This window comes from Conger conger, chromosome 19 (genome assembly GCF_963514075.1).
Source record: "Conger conger chromosome 19, fConCon1.1, whole genome shotgun sequence".
Taxonomy (NCBI): Eukaryota; Metazoa; Chordata; class Actinopteri; order Anguilliformes; family Congridae; genus Conger; species Conger conger.
Window position 1 is genome coordinate 15,172,293 of NC_083778.1, and position 15,633 is coordinate 15,187,925.

At 44.3% G+C, this 15,633-nt stretch overlaps 1 protein-coding gene across 1 annotated transcript in view; it reads right to left on the reverse strand.

Moving 5' to 3' along the window:
* The window catches only part of itpr2 (inositol 1,4,5-trisphosphate receptor, type 2), a 77,872-nt gene extending 63,435 nt beyond the window's left edge, over positions 1 to 14,437 (reverse strand). Inside the window, exons 1-5 of the mRNA XM_061229042.1 lie at positions 13,987 to 14,437; positions 6,244 to 6,314; positions 3,274 to 3,389; positions 2,501 to 2,587; positions 996 to 1,154 (exon numbers count right to left, since the gene is read on the reverse strand). Coding sequence (XP_061085026.1) covers positions 996 to 1,154; positions 2,501 to 2,587; positions 3,274 to 3,389; positions 6,244 to 6,314; positions 13,987 to 14,078 — 525 coding nt within the window. The 5' untranslated portion in view covers positions 14,079 to 14,437. The remainder of the gene's footprint in view (positions 1 to 995; positions 1,155 to 2,500; positions 2,588 to 3,273; positions 3,390 to 6,243; positions 6,315 to 13,986) is intronic.
* Positions 14,438 to 15,633: the final 1,196 nt, after the last annotated feature.

Here is a 15,633-nt window from a genome sequence, read left to right on the forward strand (position 1 = left end):
TTCCTTGTCCAAGAACAGCCTTGTGTGGACACTCACATGCTTACATGCTTACATGCTTGCGTGTGTGTGCGTGTGCGTGTGTGTGCGTGTGTGTATGCTTGTGCATGTGCTTGTGTCTGTCGCCACCTCTACAGCCACAAGTGATCGGTTAATGGACAGAGTCTAAAATTACACAGCAGGAAAGACCACACACACACACAGTCAGTTTTTCCACTCTAATGAGGACGGTCCACACACACACAATCAGTTTTTCCACTCTAATGAGGACGGTCCACACACACACAATCAGTTTTTCCACTCTAATGAGGACGGTCCACACACACACAGTCAGTTTTCCCACTCTAATGGGGATGGTCCACACACACACACACACACACACACACACACACACACACACACACACACACACACAGTCAGTTTTCCCACTCTAATGGGGATGGTCCACACACACACACACACACACACACACACACACACACACACACACACACACACACACACACACACACACACAGTCAGTTGTCCCACTCTAATGGGGATGGTCCACACACGCACGCACACACACACACAATCAGTTTTTCCACTCTAATGAGGACGGTCCACACACACACAGTCAGTTTTCCCACTCTAATGGGGATGGTCCACACACACACACACACACACACACACACACACACACACAGTCAGTTTTCCCACTCTAATGGGGATGGTCCACACACACACACACACACACACACACACACACACACACACACACACACACAGTCAGTTGTCCCACTCTAATGGGGATGGTCCACACACGCACACACACACACACACAGTCAGTTTTCCCACTCTAATGGGGACGGTCCACACACACACACACACACACACACACACACACACACACACAGTCAGTTTTCCCACTCTAATGGGGACGGTCCGCACACACACACACACACAGGCAGTTTTCCCACTCTAGTGGGGACGGCCCCCATTAGTGGAGTGTGACCTACATTGTCCCCCTCGCTGCGCAGCTTCCAGAAGGGATGGATGTAGAAGCAGGAGCCTTCGTTCCCCGCCGGGTCCAGGGACACCCGCATGGCGTTCTTCTCCAGTAAGGCTGGTAGACGCTTGTTCACCGTCAGAAACTTGTTGCTCTTGATGTGAAGCAACTATAAGGAAAAGAGGGATGCAAGGCTCAGTGCCTCAAGTTGTACTCTCATCATCACTAGAGAACCCAATCACAGTCTGTAGAAAAGGTTTCGGCTCTCCCGAGCCTGACATCTGGCCTACATAAAACTACGTAAGACTTTTTTGAAATGCGTTCCCCAAAAACAAAATCAGGTTTACAAGTCATTGATTGCCCATCATTGAAATAAATGTTGAGTCCTCCCAGGGTAAATATAACTATTTATGCTGTAAACAGTGTCCTCTATTGGTAAAAAGTAGCATTGTTTCATTTGTGATCAAATGTGTCCTGACAAAAAGGGCAGGATGGGGAAAATTTTTTTAAATAAAATAAAAAAAAACTGTAAAAACACAAAGTACAACACCAATAAAAACTAAAATCGGATCAACTTCTTTGGTGCAAATTTATAGCATGTCAACACTGCAGAAGTCACATTGTGAAAGCAAAAGAGGATTTTTTTTTTCCCCCACAAAATAAATACCCAAACTGTTTGACTAGATAGATATTAGTAGTCATGGGGAGTTCTCTTATGTCTAGAAAAGACAATATCACAAGCACCATTGGCTCTTGAGTGAGGTATGAAAAGTCAGCACTTGCAGTTTGACGTGAAAAAAGCATACAACACAGTCCATTTCTAGCTTCAAACGTTCTTTTAAATGTCATTCCAGAATAGACTTTTATCGATTTAATATCATCTTATTGCTCAGGTTCATTCATTTTGTTTGTGACTGTGTTTATTTTGCCTGCCTGTGTAGCTTTGCTGAATTTTATCATTGTTGTTTGGAAAGTGCTTTAAGTACTTTCCATGTACTGAAATGTAAAAGTTAGCGGAATACAAGTTACAATTGTTACGACAAAGTTCTGCACAAGCAACCTCGACAGGAACAGGAGTGTGGAGGTGGATCCACAACAGGCTGAATGAGCTGGTAAAGTTTCTAAGAGCCTGGCAGCTGATGCAATTACAAAACACGCAACAAAGAGTTAATTTGGTTTGTCCCCATCTTTCTTTTTCTTTCACAGCGCAGTAAACACAGACAATAGCATACAGTTGAGGGGGGTCCAGTAGTCCTGGCCTCCACCAAGAGAACAGTGTGGTGACTGTACTTTGCTCATTTTAAGTCTGCACTTCACCAAGCTGTCAGAATCAAAATCAACAAGGACATGTAAATGAGGGCACTGGTTAATTAATCCAGGAGGGTGTTCAGGGAGCGGTTTGATTTCACGGATTTGAATAAATCACATAAGCTCAGTAAAGCGTAGACAAGCATTCGAGTCCAAAACAATGACGTAACTGACCCTGGTTTGACGAGTGCGAAGGCCGGCAGTTACCTGAATGACATTGCTGTATTTGACCACTTCTCCAAGCAGCTTCTTGTTCTCCGTCTCGTTCTGCTTCTGCTCCAGTTTCGCAGCATGCTGGAAAAATGCGGGACATCGGTCATTACATTTACATTATTGTCATTTGGCAGACGCTCTTATCCAGAGCGACATACAGTTGATTAGACTAAGCAGGAGACAATCCTCCCCTGGAGCAATGCAGGGTTAAGGGCCTTGCTCAAGGGCGCAACGGCTGTGCGGATCTTATTGTGGCTACACCGGGATTAGAACCACTGACCTTGCGTGTCCCAGTCATTTACCTTAACCACTATGCTACAGGCTGCCCCAGACGGGCGGAGGCGTCTTCCACAACACAATATCAAACCAGAAACTGAAAATTAATCTGATCCAATCTGACGCTAAGACATGCTTATTAACTGCCTTATCAAATTAACCGATGCCTTATCAATTTAAAGCCATTAACGTGCCGTGACGCTTGACCCATGACCATGGCCTATGCTGCCATGTTAATAGTATAAAAAGTCTTGTTGTGCACAAAAACTATATATTGGGCTGTAGCATGTTATCCACACACTCTGAACTCATTAAACTATGACATTTTGGGGAGACTGCAATTTATTAATGAGCAACGGACCATAAGAGGTCATCTTTATAGGGACTACAGGGATTCCTAGGGATTCCTGCTAGGGAATACACAGTGTGTAACGCAATAACACAACACCCTTGTGGGGACTTCAGTCCATCGGTAGACACAGATGACCCACCTGTAGCTTCTTTAGCAGGTCTCCCTCGGTGTTGTTCCCCTGTTTTCTTTGCTTGGCCTTCCAGAACTGCTTCTGAGCGGAGTATCGGTTCATAGGACACACCTTGAACAGGCAGTCTGGTGAAAAGGGAAAAAGGACACCTCAGCACAGTCAGGGGAAGTTTCCGGATGACAGGAAAGGCCGCAGGTTCCTTAAATCTGTCGCAGGTCAGGAGCCCAGGGTTCACTGCTCTTCCTGTACTGACGGGCAACTGATGGGATCTCAAATATCCAGCAGAAATCAGTCACCATGGAATTGCCCTGATGCAGTCAGTCACAATTTCAGCAACAGTCATAATAATGATAATAATAATAGTCAAAATAAAAAAGGATTTTTATTGTTATGATTATTAGTAGGAGCAGTACTATTATTATGATGATATATGTACAGTATTTCATTCATCCAGAATAAATGCAAATAAATAGTAATCATGCCTTAACTTGCGCAGGAAGGCGTCATATTTAACTTCTAGCCAGCAGAATCAGGTCCTGTTCAGACATTAGGATGTATTGTCACACAGAGAGAGGTCACTGCATGTAATAGTCGACTAGGACTAATAGTACTGGCAGAATCTCTGGGGGCTTTTAAAACCAGGCTTGATATGGTGGTAGATATGATCTAGCTTCTTGATAAACTGAGCGTGTGGTAGACCTTTGTGGCATGAAAGCACAATCACAGAAAAGGGGTTAAACCTTTGTGTACAACTCGGTCCCTCTCGGTAAGAAGTGCCTGTAAAATGCTGAAACGAAGACTCATAATTTGGCCGTAAATAATGACTGGCTGTTAGCAACTGCTTAGCAGCTAAAAAAAAAATAGTGAAAACTTAAGCAACCAAAATTGTACATTGAAAGTGCAGAAAAAGAAAAAAAGAAATAAAAATCAGTGACCGTTAGGCAGCATTGCTTGAGTTTCCTCCGCAAAAGTTTGGTCTATTTCAGAAACTAAAAGCTACCACTTCTGTGTGCTCGCAAGAGAGAGTTCTCCCACGGATCTGTACGTGAGCGGAATGCCACATCTCGAGGCCTTGATGCGTGCCACACGCGCACCTATATAAAGACCCCTCACACAAAGCCTCCTTTCACAGACTAGGGTCGCTTCAGGAAGTTGTAAAAAGCGACACCGTGGAGCCAAGGACACGCGGTTCTGCGCGGTTCTGCTGGGCCGGGTTCCAGGCCTTTTGGGCCTCCGCCGGCCTAGCCACAATGCTCACCGCCGGAGAGAAACTCAAGCGCTTCAGACCTCAGTCAAATACATAATTGTTTTGGATTCAAATACTTTTTTCTGCGCTCCACTGATCTAGCCTGGTGCAACTGCGCCAACCAAGAGGACCAGAAGGTAGGAGTTTTTGAGAGCATTTCATCGGTGCCAAAACACCAGACAAGCTTGGCCACGGGTAGAAAAATATTTTAATCCAAAAACAATTTGCGTATTTGACCCAGGTCTGGTTTGCTTAAGAGTGCGGATGAGTTTAAACCTCTGAAGCCCATAGTCCTTTTGTCAGACTGAGCCTATTAACTCATTATCCATCATCATCATCTTTAAAAAAAAAAAAAACATACATTTAAACTGCTTCACTTTTTGTCACCATACACCTTCTATTTTTAACGGTGTGCCAGTACTATATTTAGTCCTTACGAAAGAAACAACTCAATGACTTGAAATATATAGTAAAATACTAGTACTTTTATTGTAATTGTCTACAGCCTAGTGCCCAGTGTTTTACTGGTACTAGGGCTACACAGAAGTTTAAATTACAGTATGATTTCAGCAGTCAGGTATGACATTATAAAGCTTCAAAGCCTTTGAATTGCCAAAGGAGGTTCCAAGCTTTCTGACATCCTCACCAATCATTCACTTTAAAATCTTTTAAATTAAGCCATTGAACCTCAGGGAAGAAACACAGGCGGACTTGTGGCAAACTTCCAATTTCCCTTCGTCACATTTTCCTGCGCGGCTCTCTAAAGGGCCTTGATCAGATGACGTAAGCACACAAAAAAAAACCTAAAAAAAACTTAGCCGTTTTCAAACGTGACGCATTTAAACTGGTGAAGTCCTGCGCAAGGCACACATAGTACACCAAATCCCTCACAGTTGAGAGATGCGGTGGCCTAGAAAGGAATATTCCGGTCCGTTTGCATATGTAAACTGAGTTGCCCCGCTCCAAATGCCTCAGGAAGGTGCAGAACGCAACAGCTTGCCTTTTGAAACGTTTACATTTAGAGATTTTTATCGTCACTGGTGCGGGAGTGCAGTCAACAATTGTTGTGCAAATGACTGTTGTGCAAATGACTTTGCTGGAGGCACTTGCCGCGTTCTCTTTCGTTGGACTGGAAGCCACTTTAGCATTTGCTACAGTAAATTAATGTCATGGAACACGTTATGTTGGAGAGCTCCCGTTAAATCTCTCACCTCCCCGCTACAAGCACAGCGAAACATACAGCCCTACAGCATGCTCATTTTTCGAGGACTGACAGTTATGGAGCAACTGTTTGCATTGAACTTGAATTTCAAAATACTGTGGACTGCCAGTGCCTGCAGGGAAATTGCCTCTTTGGTTGCCCAGGTAACTACTTCGGAGGTGTGGCTCGATGGTGAGAAACTAAACTGGAATTTTCGCAGTGCCCATTTTTCACCACGTGGTATGATCCCGTTGATCCCCAGTTCTGTTTTATATCATTTTGGAGCAATGCGTGTCAACATGAAATCACATGATATTTTTCACACCAGATATTACTGTAAATATATAGCCCGTGTTGACGACTCAAAACATCACCAGCGGCAACAACAACAGTCAATAAAAAAAGAGAGGGGGGAAAAAAGTTTTATAAATAAGAATAAAATTGGTCCCCCTGGCTTTTTCCTCACGCCCCAATCATTGTTGATAAGCCCCCGCAACTCCCCCCTTGACACCACACTGAGGGTCTCGCTCACCTCTGAATTTCTTCGGTGGGTTGGCCAGGTCCCCCGCATCTGGCTGCACCACACAGCGGTCGTCCACCAGCCTAGACGAGGGCAAAAGCATTTACATTACATTACATTACATTACATTACATTATTGGCATTTGGCAGACGCTCTTATCCAGAGCGACGTACAACAAAGTGCATACCCATAACCAGGGATAAGTTCGCTGAAAGACCCTAGAGGTAAGTACAATTTCAACTGCTACCTGTACAACAAAGATAAGGACAAGGGCCATTTTTTTTTTTTTTTTTTTTTTTTTTTTTTTTGAACAAACAAACAAACAAACAAGAGCAAAAGTGACCAAAGTTAACTATCCAAACACTGCTTACCTAGCCAACTAAAAATACCGATACACAAAGCAAGTTACAGAGACAACAATTAAGGTTCACAGGGAGGTAGGGAGGGATGGGGAGAGGTGCTGCTTGAAGAGGTGCGTCTTCAGCTTGCGCTTGAAGGTGGGGAGAGATTCTATAGTTCTGACCTCAACAGGGAGTTCGTTCCACCACCGTGGAGCCAGAACAGACAGTAGTCGTGAGCGTGAGGTGGAGGTTCTGAGAGGGGGAGGTGCCAAGCGGCCTGTGGAGGCTGAACGAAGAGGTCTGGCAGGGGTGTAGGGTCTGATGATTTTTTGCAGATAAGCTGGGGAAGACCCTTTAACTGCTTGGAAGGCTAGCACCAATGTTTTGAATTTGATGCGAGCCATGACAGGCAGCCAGTGGAGGGAAGTAAGCAGGGGGGTGACGTGTGAGTATTTAAAACACAGGACCATCTCACCACAGCCACACGACAAAGCCAATCGCTTCACCACAGGTGCTCCGCAAAGCAAACCAATTCGCTGCAGTTCGTTGACAAAGCAAACCCACACTTCTCCGATTTGTCGTGTGGGCAAACAAAGTTCGCACTAATTAGCTTCGACTTTGACTTGCCCTATCCCCATTACTGTGGCTCATTGAGAAGCGGTTCTTATGTCGCGGTGTTTTTCTGCTCGTATTGTTTCACTTTTTGTGACTTTGCGGTCCGGCCAATCGGGATAAAAGAAAACCAGGGGTGTAATTTGAGACAACTGGGTACAATGGTTAGTTAAAATACTCTAATAAGACACCAAATCAAATACATATCCATGACATCATCACATCTGTATATATGGACAGCCAAAAATGTAATTCCAAAGCTTTAAAAGGCATACTACACAGGATTTTTACCTTGAAAATATTCGAAAACAAACATGCACAGTGGTTATTATGATGCACTGGCAACCTGTGCCTGAGTTCACTTCCGCCCAAGACCTTGCTTGTCTGCTTGTATTTGTTATTCTAAAACCTGCCAGGGTCACTTCTGGGCATGGGCCTTTGTTAGTACCGTGCTGTATCTGAGAAAATGTGTCCAACACACTGAACTCGTACGCTCTATGGGCCAGTACAGAAGGAAGAAGAGGAGGGCAAGAGGAGACGTGTATGGATTGGCTCCTACTGTGGTGAGCAAGAGATTAGCCTTGGTGGCTAACCATTAATCAAGTGGCTAAATTCAGTTTTGTATGTCAGCTGGCTGGCCATGATAATGTGGTTGAAGGTAAATAATCGAACAAAAAATTTAACACCTAATTAAGAAACAGCTCCTTTTTTTTTAGATGGCAATTGTGGTTGGAACGATAACTGCCATACACAGGGGCACTCTAGGAGGTGAGTAGGTGTAGACAGGTATAAGAATGGGACATAGATGCTTTGTGTGGGTAAAAAAAAACTAATACGAAGCGAAACAAGGAAACACATTTTCTGAATGAGGAAGAAAACCATATTTACAGTGTCAAAGCACAATTTTGGACACAAAGAAGTAATTAAAGGTAATTATCTTGCAAATCTGAACAAGGAGTCATAAACATTTGGTTGCGAAGAAGGGTTTTCTGCAGCATTATCTGATATGCTGTATCCACTGATAATCTGCAGGTGGCCTTTCCGAAGAACACACTTCCTGAACAAAAAAAATAAACACACTCTCCACACAGAGAGAGAACATTATTGCCTAACACTGATATGCCAGTGGGCGTGATTTGCACAATGTTATTTAACCCTTTGAAGACGAGGTTTTTTTGGAATACTTTTTCTTTAAAATTCTAAGCAGGTGTTCTCAAGTGCCACAGCTTTCCAGACATACAGCAACACAAAATGCCTCGCAGATAAACACCAGCCACCTACACCTACAACCTGCCATATAAACACATTCCCACTCAAACCCCTTTGTGTTTTACTGAACAACGCACGCTGAAAAAAAAGAAAAAGAAAAAAAAAGCCTTATCTCACAACTGGAAAAGCGGAAGTCTCCGCTTCTTTCTGCGGGCCCAGGAACAAATAGAAAAACACTCGACAGCACAGAAACAAAGCCGACTCCGTTCCCGAGGTTCAGAGCAAAACTTCACCTCGTACCAACAGCGAAAGGGGCCTGTGCCCTTGTCCCCACCACAGTTCGGGTCAGGGCCTAGTTTTGGCAGAGGATGTTTATCACCGTCTTCCCCCCTCCCCCCCCCGAGATGACGAAAAACATGTCCTTGCTCGCAGGGGAAAAAGCCGTCCTTTCCTTTCCATCCGACGAGGTCCGCACCCGGGACGTGCGGGCTGAACGGGGCGTGGACGACGCCGGGCGACGAGACTCGACAACCGAGCGAAGCGGAGCGAGCCGCGACAGGAAGCGGCGGATTTCACGGCCAAACAAAGGCACGCATTGTCCGGCGCTTAATTGGCCGCCCCTTCCTAAAACAGTATCCAGTCGGCGTCTGAAGGAGAAACAATAGAAGCCAATAGGATGTGTATCAAGTGCAAAAATCTGGACGACAGGAAAGGCGGAGTATAAACTTCTGGTTGGAGCTCATAAAAGAGTGATGTGGAGATCGGGGAGAGGCCAGGCTGGGTAGCAGGGAGCGACCAGGCTGGGTAGCAGGGAGCGACCAGGCTGGGTAGCAGGGAGCAACCAGGCTGGGTAGCAGGGAGGGACCAGGCTGGGCAGCAGGGAGCAACCAGGCTGGGTAGCTGGGAGCGTTCAGTGGGCTCCGGTTCTCTCCTTGGTAGCGCCGAGGACCAAACCTCTGAATGCTATCAAACTCAAAACGGTGCAGCTGAACGTAACGTGTATGGCAGAGGTCACCAACCCTGGTCCGGGAGAGCAACTGGGTCCGCTGGTTTTTCGCTGTTACTCTGCACTTAATTAATCAATTAGAGCAGATGATTGCACAGTTAACTCACCTCACCTGGTTATCTGGGTCTCAACAGGGTGCTGATTTTGAGGTGAAAACAAAAACCAGCAGACCCTGTATCTCTCCAAGACCAGGGTTGGTGACCTCTGGTGTACAGTGAGCTCCATAAGTCCTGGGACACACACTTTTTTTTCCTTTTTCTTGACTTGGCTCTGTACTCTGCAATTTTAGATTTGCAATCAAACAATTTGCACGTGGTTAAAGTGCAGATTTGCAGCTTTTATCAAGGATGTATAAATTCTGGTTCCACCGTGTACAGCACTTTGTATACTGCACATCGTCACAGGCACAACCATTTAACTCCCCTCATCACTCAGGGCAACATGAGAATAAGTGAGCTTCAGCCGAGGCTTTAACGCAACTACCAGACCTGGGTCAAATACGGAATTGTTTTGGACGCAAAAACACTCTTCTGTGCTCGACTGCCTTGCCTGGTTCAACGCACAGCCAACCACTAGGACCAGAGGGCAGGGTTGGCCCTTTTCAAGAGTATTTCGTAGGTTCCCACTTGCAGAGTCACCCCGAGGTGGCAGAGCAGAGAAAGCCGTGCGGCAGACCTGTTTCAGTAGCTCCCCTGAAGGCAAGAAGAACGGTGGGTGCTTGGCAACCAACCTTCAATGGACTTCAAGATCAAGCCAGCGAATATCCTGTTCATTTTCCGGGACAGTGTCTACATTCAGCCGATAATATAACGTGGCCTGCAACCAATTAAAGCAGCGGAGTACTTTGTTAATTCACCTCTCCCGTCTTCTTGGGGCTGAATCGGTCGCTGAACTACAAGAACCAGGAGACCCCGAGGCTCTCAGGGACAAGGTACGCTGAGGCAGGTCTACAGAATTTGGTAACGACATGTGAGCAGAGTGATCGTTCACTGCCAGTATACCGAACTCTGCAAAGAGGACATACACCATAATCAGTCTGAACTAAGGTTCCCAACTTCTGTGATTTAGTCCAGTTAGTATGTGAGGAAATCATAATCATGATTGGGAAAATAAATAAATCCAATTCAATCCATCCATTTTAATTTTAACTGAACCTCTGCAGCAAATACAGAATGCAGCCACACAACTTTTCTACAACCTTCCCGAGCTTTCATAGGTCACACCCCATCTTATCTGACGGGGCTACCTGCTGCAGCATGCATCAAAAGCAAAGCCTCAGTCCAGGCCTCTGGGGTAGTAAACAAAATGGCCCCACCCATTGCTGCCAATCTGTTTCTAAACCCTACAACGCAGCTCCGTTTCTCCTTACAATGTACATATTTTAAAAGATATTTTAAACAACTACAGTATGCAATTTTTTGGAAATATGCAAATTATTAGGGGTGGGGAATTCAATTTATTTATTTATTTTTATTCAACAAATCATCTTTTTTTTTTTTTTTTTATAAATCAAGTAAATTTTGCTGTGCTTCCTGGCACAGGCAGGCTAGAGCAGACTGAAGCCCACTGGTCCTGTGCTAGCTGTGGCTAGTGAATGCCCATTCCATCATCAAGAAGCTAACCCAAGCTTTCCCACAATTTTGCTGTATATGACAGTGAAGAGGGAGCTTTTGCTATTGGATATGTATGTCAGTGGATGCAGTGCATTGCCATACTCCTAAAAGAGATGTGATTCAAACAGTCTGCAATACAAATCAGAGGTTCCATTACATTATTGGCATTTGGCAGACGCTCTTATCCAGAGCAACGTACAGTTGATTAGACTAAGCAGGAGACAATCCTCCCCTGGAGCAATGCAGGGTTAAGGGCCTTGCTCAAGGGCCCAACGGCTGTGCGGATCTAATTGTGGCTACACCGGGATTAGAACCACTGACCTTGTGTGTCCCAGTCATTTACCGTAACCACTACGCGACAGGCCGGCCTAGAGGTTCCCAAACCGCTCTTCCAGCCCTTGATTAGTTGTCAGGTGTCCTTGAGGTGGAATACCTGGACAGGCTGGAGGTACTCGAGTAGAGCTAGGTATTGAGTTGTTTTGCGGGTGCACAATTTTCACCATCTTGAGAATGGAAGAGGGGATGTTTTCATTTGTAAACACAGGGGCGAAGATAGAAAATAAATCCTGCATAGTGGTCCTCACTCCTGGTCCTGGAGAGCCCCAGGATGCGCGGGTTCTTATTGTCACTCAGCACTCAATTGATCAATTAAAGCCGAGTGCACAGTTAAACTCACCTCACCTGGTTTCTTGGGTCAGAATCAGTTGGCGATATTAACATAAAAAAACTAAAACCAAAACCAGCACGCCCTGCAGCTCTCCAGGATCCAGAGTGAGAAGCAGTACGAGAAGGTAAGCAGCCCTCAAAACAAGCTGGAGCTGAAGATGGCTGCAATGGAGGCTTGGCAACGCATCACCAGAGAAGATGGTGAGCCCCTGGTGATGCCGACGGGTCACAGACTTCAAGCAGACATTGCCTGCATAGGATATGTGACAAAGTACTAAACATGATCACTTTCACGGACGTGACATTCATATGTCCCAAACATTATGGTGCCCTGATATGGGGGGAGGGGGGTATTTTTTTTTCTTTTTCAAAAAGTGCTGGAATTTCTACGTGGTGAAACCAAAGTATATAAAATGCTCTTAAAGGGAAGCTGTGAATGCGCACATTAAATCACATGAGAATTGTTAGATGAAATCTAAAATAGTGGAGAAGTTAGCCAAATCAAGTGAAATAAATGATGTCCCATCATTTATGGCTCATCTGAAACGACCGCCTCCTTGAGTGGCATCTCTCAAATACGGGATTCGGGATATTTTCGATTGCAAACATTGCAAAAAGTCTCGAATACAGAAACGGCGACGCGGTTCGCGTGCAGAATGGCAACTTGAGATAAGGCGGACTGCAGCCCCGGCCGACGCGCAGGTTAATGAGTTACAGGTCTGCTCGGCCTTCAGAAGCCAGTTCTCAGCACATCTGATCTCCATTCAATCAGCGATAATACAGACTAACTCCAGGCCACATCTGCCCAAAACAGTACCAAGTAAAATCATGACAACAGTTGTGGTCAAGGTACACGACCGAGACCTGCGAGGTCGGTGGTTCGATGCCCACAATAAGATCCCCGCAATAAGATCCGCACAGCCGTTGGGCCCTTGAGCAAGGCCCTTACCCCTGCATTTCTCCAGGGGGAGGATTGTCTCCTGCTTAGTCGAATCAACTGCACGTCACTCTGGATAAGAGCGTCCGCCGAATGCCATTAATGTAATCTAATATAATGTGCCTATTGCCTTCCATTTCGTCTTTATTTCCTTAACCATACCCGACGCAATAGTCCTGGCACCTCCTAAATTCAGATGCAACAATCTTAAAATAGGGGCCAGGCCCAGTGATATTCCAGCCAATCAGAACGGATCAGAACACAGCCAAGACGCTTCCATGTGATCAACAAAAACACATAGTAATGAATCTGAATGGGCTTGCAGCTAATTGGCAGTCATACCAACACCCTGTTGATAACATTCATGATTTATTTCCCCCAGAAGCCTTTCATCTGCTTCTGAATTTGGCTCACTTTGCATCTGATGTGATTAAAGGAAAAATAGAAAAGGAAGTGATTACAGGAAAAATTAGCTGCTCTGGTTGCCATTTTGCTCAGAAACATTAGATAAAGATGAATATGATTTATCACCCACTCCTATAGAGGTGAGGAGTGCCATTTTAATCACGCAGTACAATACATATGCTTTCCCTTGACTATGATCTACATCGACATGGTGGTTTGACACAATTAAACTTTCAGTGTACAGTAAGTAAGTACAGTATGGTTTTTTTGGGGTTTTTTTTAATCTGCCCAAGATATTTATAATGTCCTTATATTTTTGCATGACACAATGTCCTCTCTCAACTTGTCATGTCTGGTCCGGACTACACAATATTTCTACGAAGGACACATGCTCAGAAACCAGGCTGCTGCGATCAAACCACAATAGCGTCTCTATGTCCAAGACTTGCACCCTGATTTCGTTAAGAAATGACTTCAAATTTCCAGCTTACAGTTTGGATTGTTTTCTAAATGGCAAATTAACTCACTGCATGGTGTTCAATAGCCACTGGTAGTTAGATAATTGTTAGTTGCTAGGGGATGATAAACCTGGTGGCCGTGCGAAATCTAGTTAATGGACAACAGAACAGTATTTGCTTATGTAAATTAAAAGATGTTTGAACGCGGAGCTTATATTCACAGAGGCTTTGCATTCCAGTGAGCGCAATGGTTTGCATATATATACAATGTTTTCCCCAACGCAATACAGTTTCTCACTTCAGCGCAGTTGTCAGCACAAGGCCTTTCAGCAACTTAAAATTACTTCCTACTTCGGAACACAGGCAATGTGAATCCCTTATTTTAAGAAATGAAACTGCGTTCTCGTTCTCTTCGAGGACTCGATGTCTATATACAATTCAACAATGTCACAAATGCTACTTAACACAGCGTTGTTTATCTCTTAATTACGCAGCGAAGATACCTACCCCAAAGTGCTAATGAAGCCATTCACCGTTCCTTCCGCGTAGAGGGAAACTATGTCACCAATGTGAAGAAAACTGGATCTGTGATCAGACATGTTTTGTCAAATTATGTCCAGTTTGACTCCCAGGCTGGAGAGCCGCATAAACTCTCCGTAAAGTATGCAGCTTGGCGAAGCTGACCGCACAGAATCGTTGCAGCGTGTCTTTTGATATTTCCTGCGTTTTGGGTTACTCCCCGAAGTTCAGAAAAGTGGAGCTCCGAAACGGAAAAGCATGTTTAGTAGGTGCCGCGGTGGGGGAGAAAAACGATGGCGTAACCGAAAGAGGACCGAAGTCTTCTATATGTGTGTGTGTGGCAAATAGCGTTTCAATTCACGCACCCACTGCTCCTTCCTGAGCCTCGAACAGACAAGCACGATTCGGTCACTTCATTCACTGGGAGGAGACACCCTCGCCTGGGTTAAATGAGCCTATCCCCTGTAATGAAGGAAGTTACACTGGACTGCTGGGGCACGCGATGTGTCCTTAGTAAATGGTTAAATTGCTCTACCAAGGGTTTTCCAACCTACCGCTGCTTCAGCAGCTCAACCTTCAGACAAAAATATATGGGCTACACTTTAGCTATATCGTGTGAACACAAACTATTAGTATTCAGACTTCTGTTTTGCTCTGTAGGTAACGGTTGTTCAAATTTGTTGTATGTGTCGAACCATCCCAATTTGGAAACGAACAGGTGTCAAAATCAGCCTCGGGTCAAAAAAAAAAAGGATTGTTTAATCCTTAGTTTTTTGTAAATTTACCCAATAGGCTACTAAATTGCCAAACAATGTATTGAATTTACAAACCAATGAACTTTTTGTCAACAACAACAAAATGACAGCAACAGTCGAAAAATAGTGTAATGTATTATATTAAAAACAGGATATTACAGAGCTTAGAAAACATAATGGCAAACATAATGAAAAACGGCCAGAAGATAAGTCAGTGAACAAATCACCAGTCACACCTAAGGTCTAATTCTCCAGGCCTCATATCCTCCCTGACATAAGTCGTTCAAACTTCTTTAAACTGCACGTTGAAAATAAGTCTTTTAAACGTGCATTAGCATGATCTTAGCATTCCTGACTCTGGCGAGTCCTGGTGTCAAGTTTGTTTGCATTCGCCCTAGAACAAGTGGAGTCGAATTTGTTTTAAAAAAATAGTAGTTGTAACATTGTGTCATATCGAAAGCCCGGCCCTTACATTTATATTTGTACTCAGAAAAATAGCTTCTAGTGAAGCAGAATATTTCAAATATTTAAACGGGTTCATGCATCCACCGAACGTTTCACATGCGAAGAAAATATTGTATACATCTGTATTTTTTGTGTTTTCATGAATACATTTACCATATGGGCAATACATGTCATGATCAAATCTATTAATTTAATGCTATTAATTTAATGCTGTAAAATGTGTTACTTAGCAAACTACAGGTTTAGAGAAATTACCTTGAACAATCCAAAATAAACAGCAGGTTCATCTGAAGAAATTTGTGGGCTTGAAGTTCCATGAAGGTACTCTTACAAGCAATTAAAAAGCATATTCCAAAACCCAATGACAAACAACATTAATCACAGAGACTAGCCCATGAGATGTCAACTCTATGTG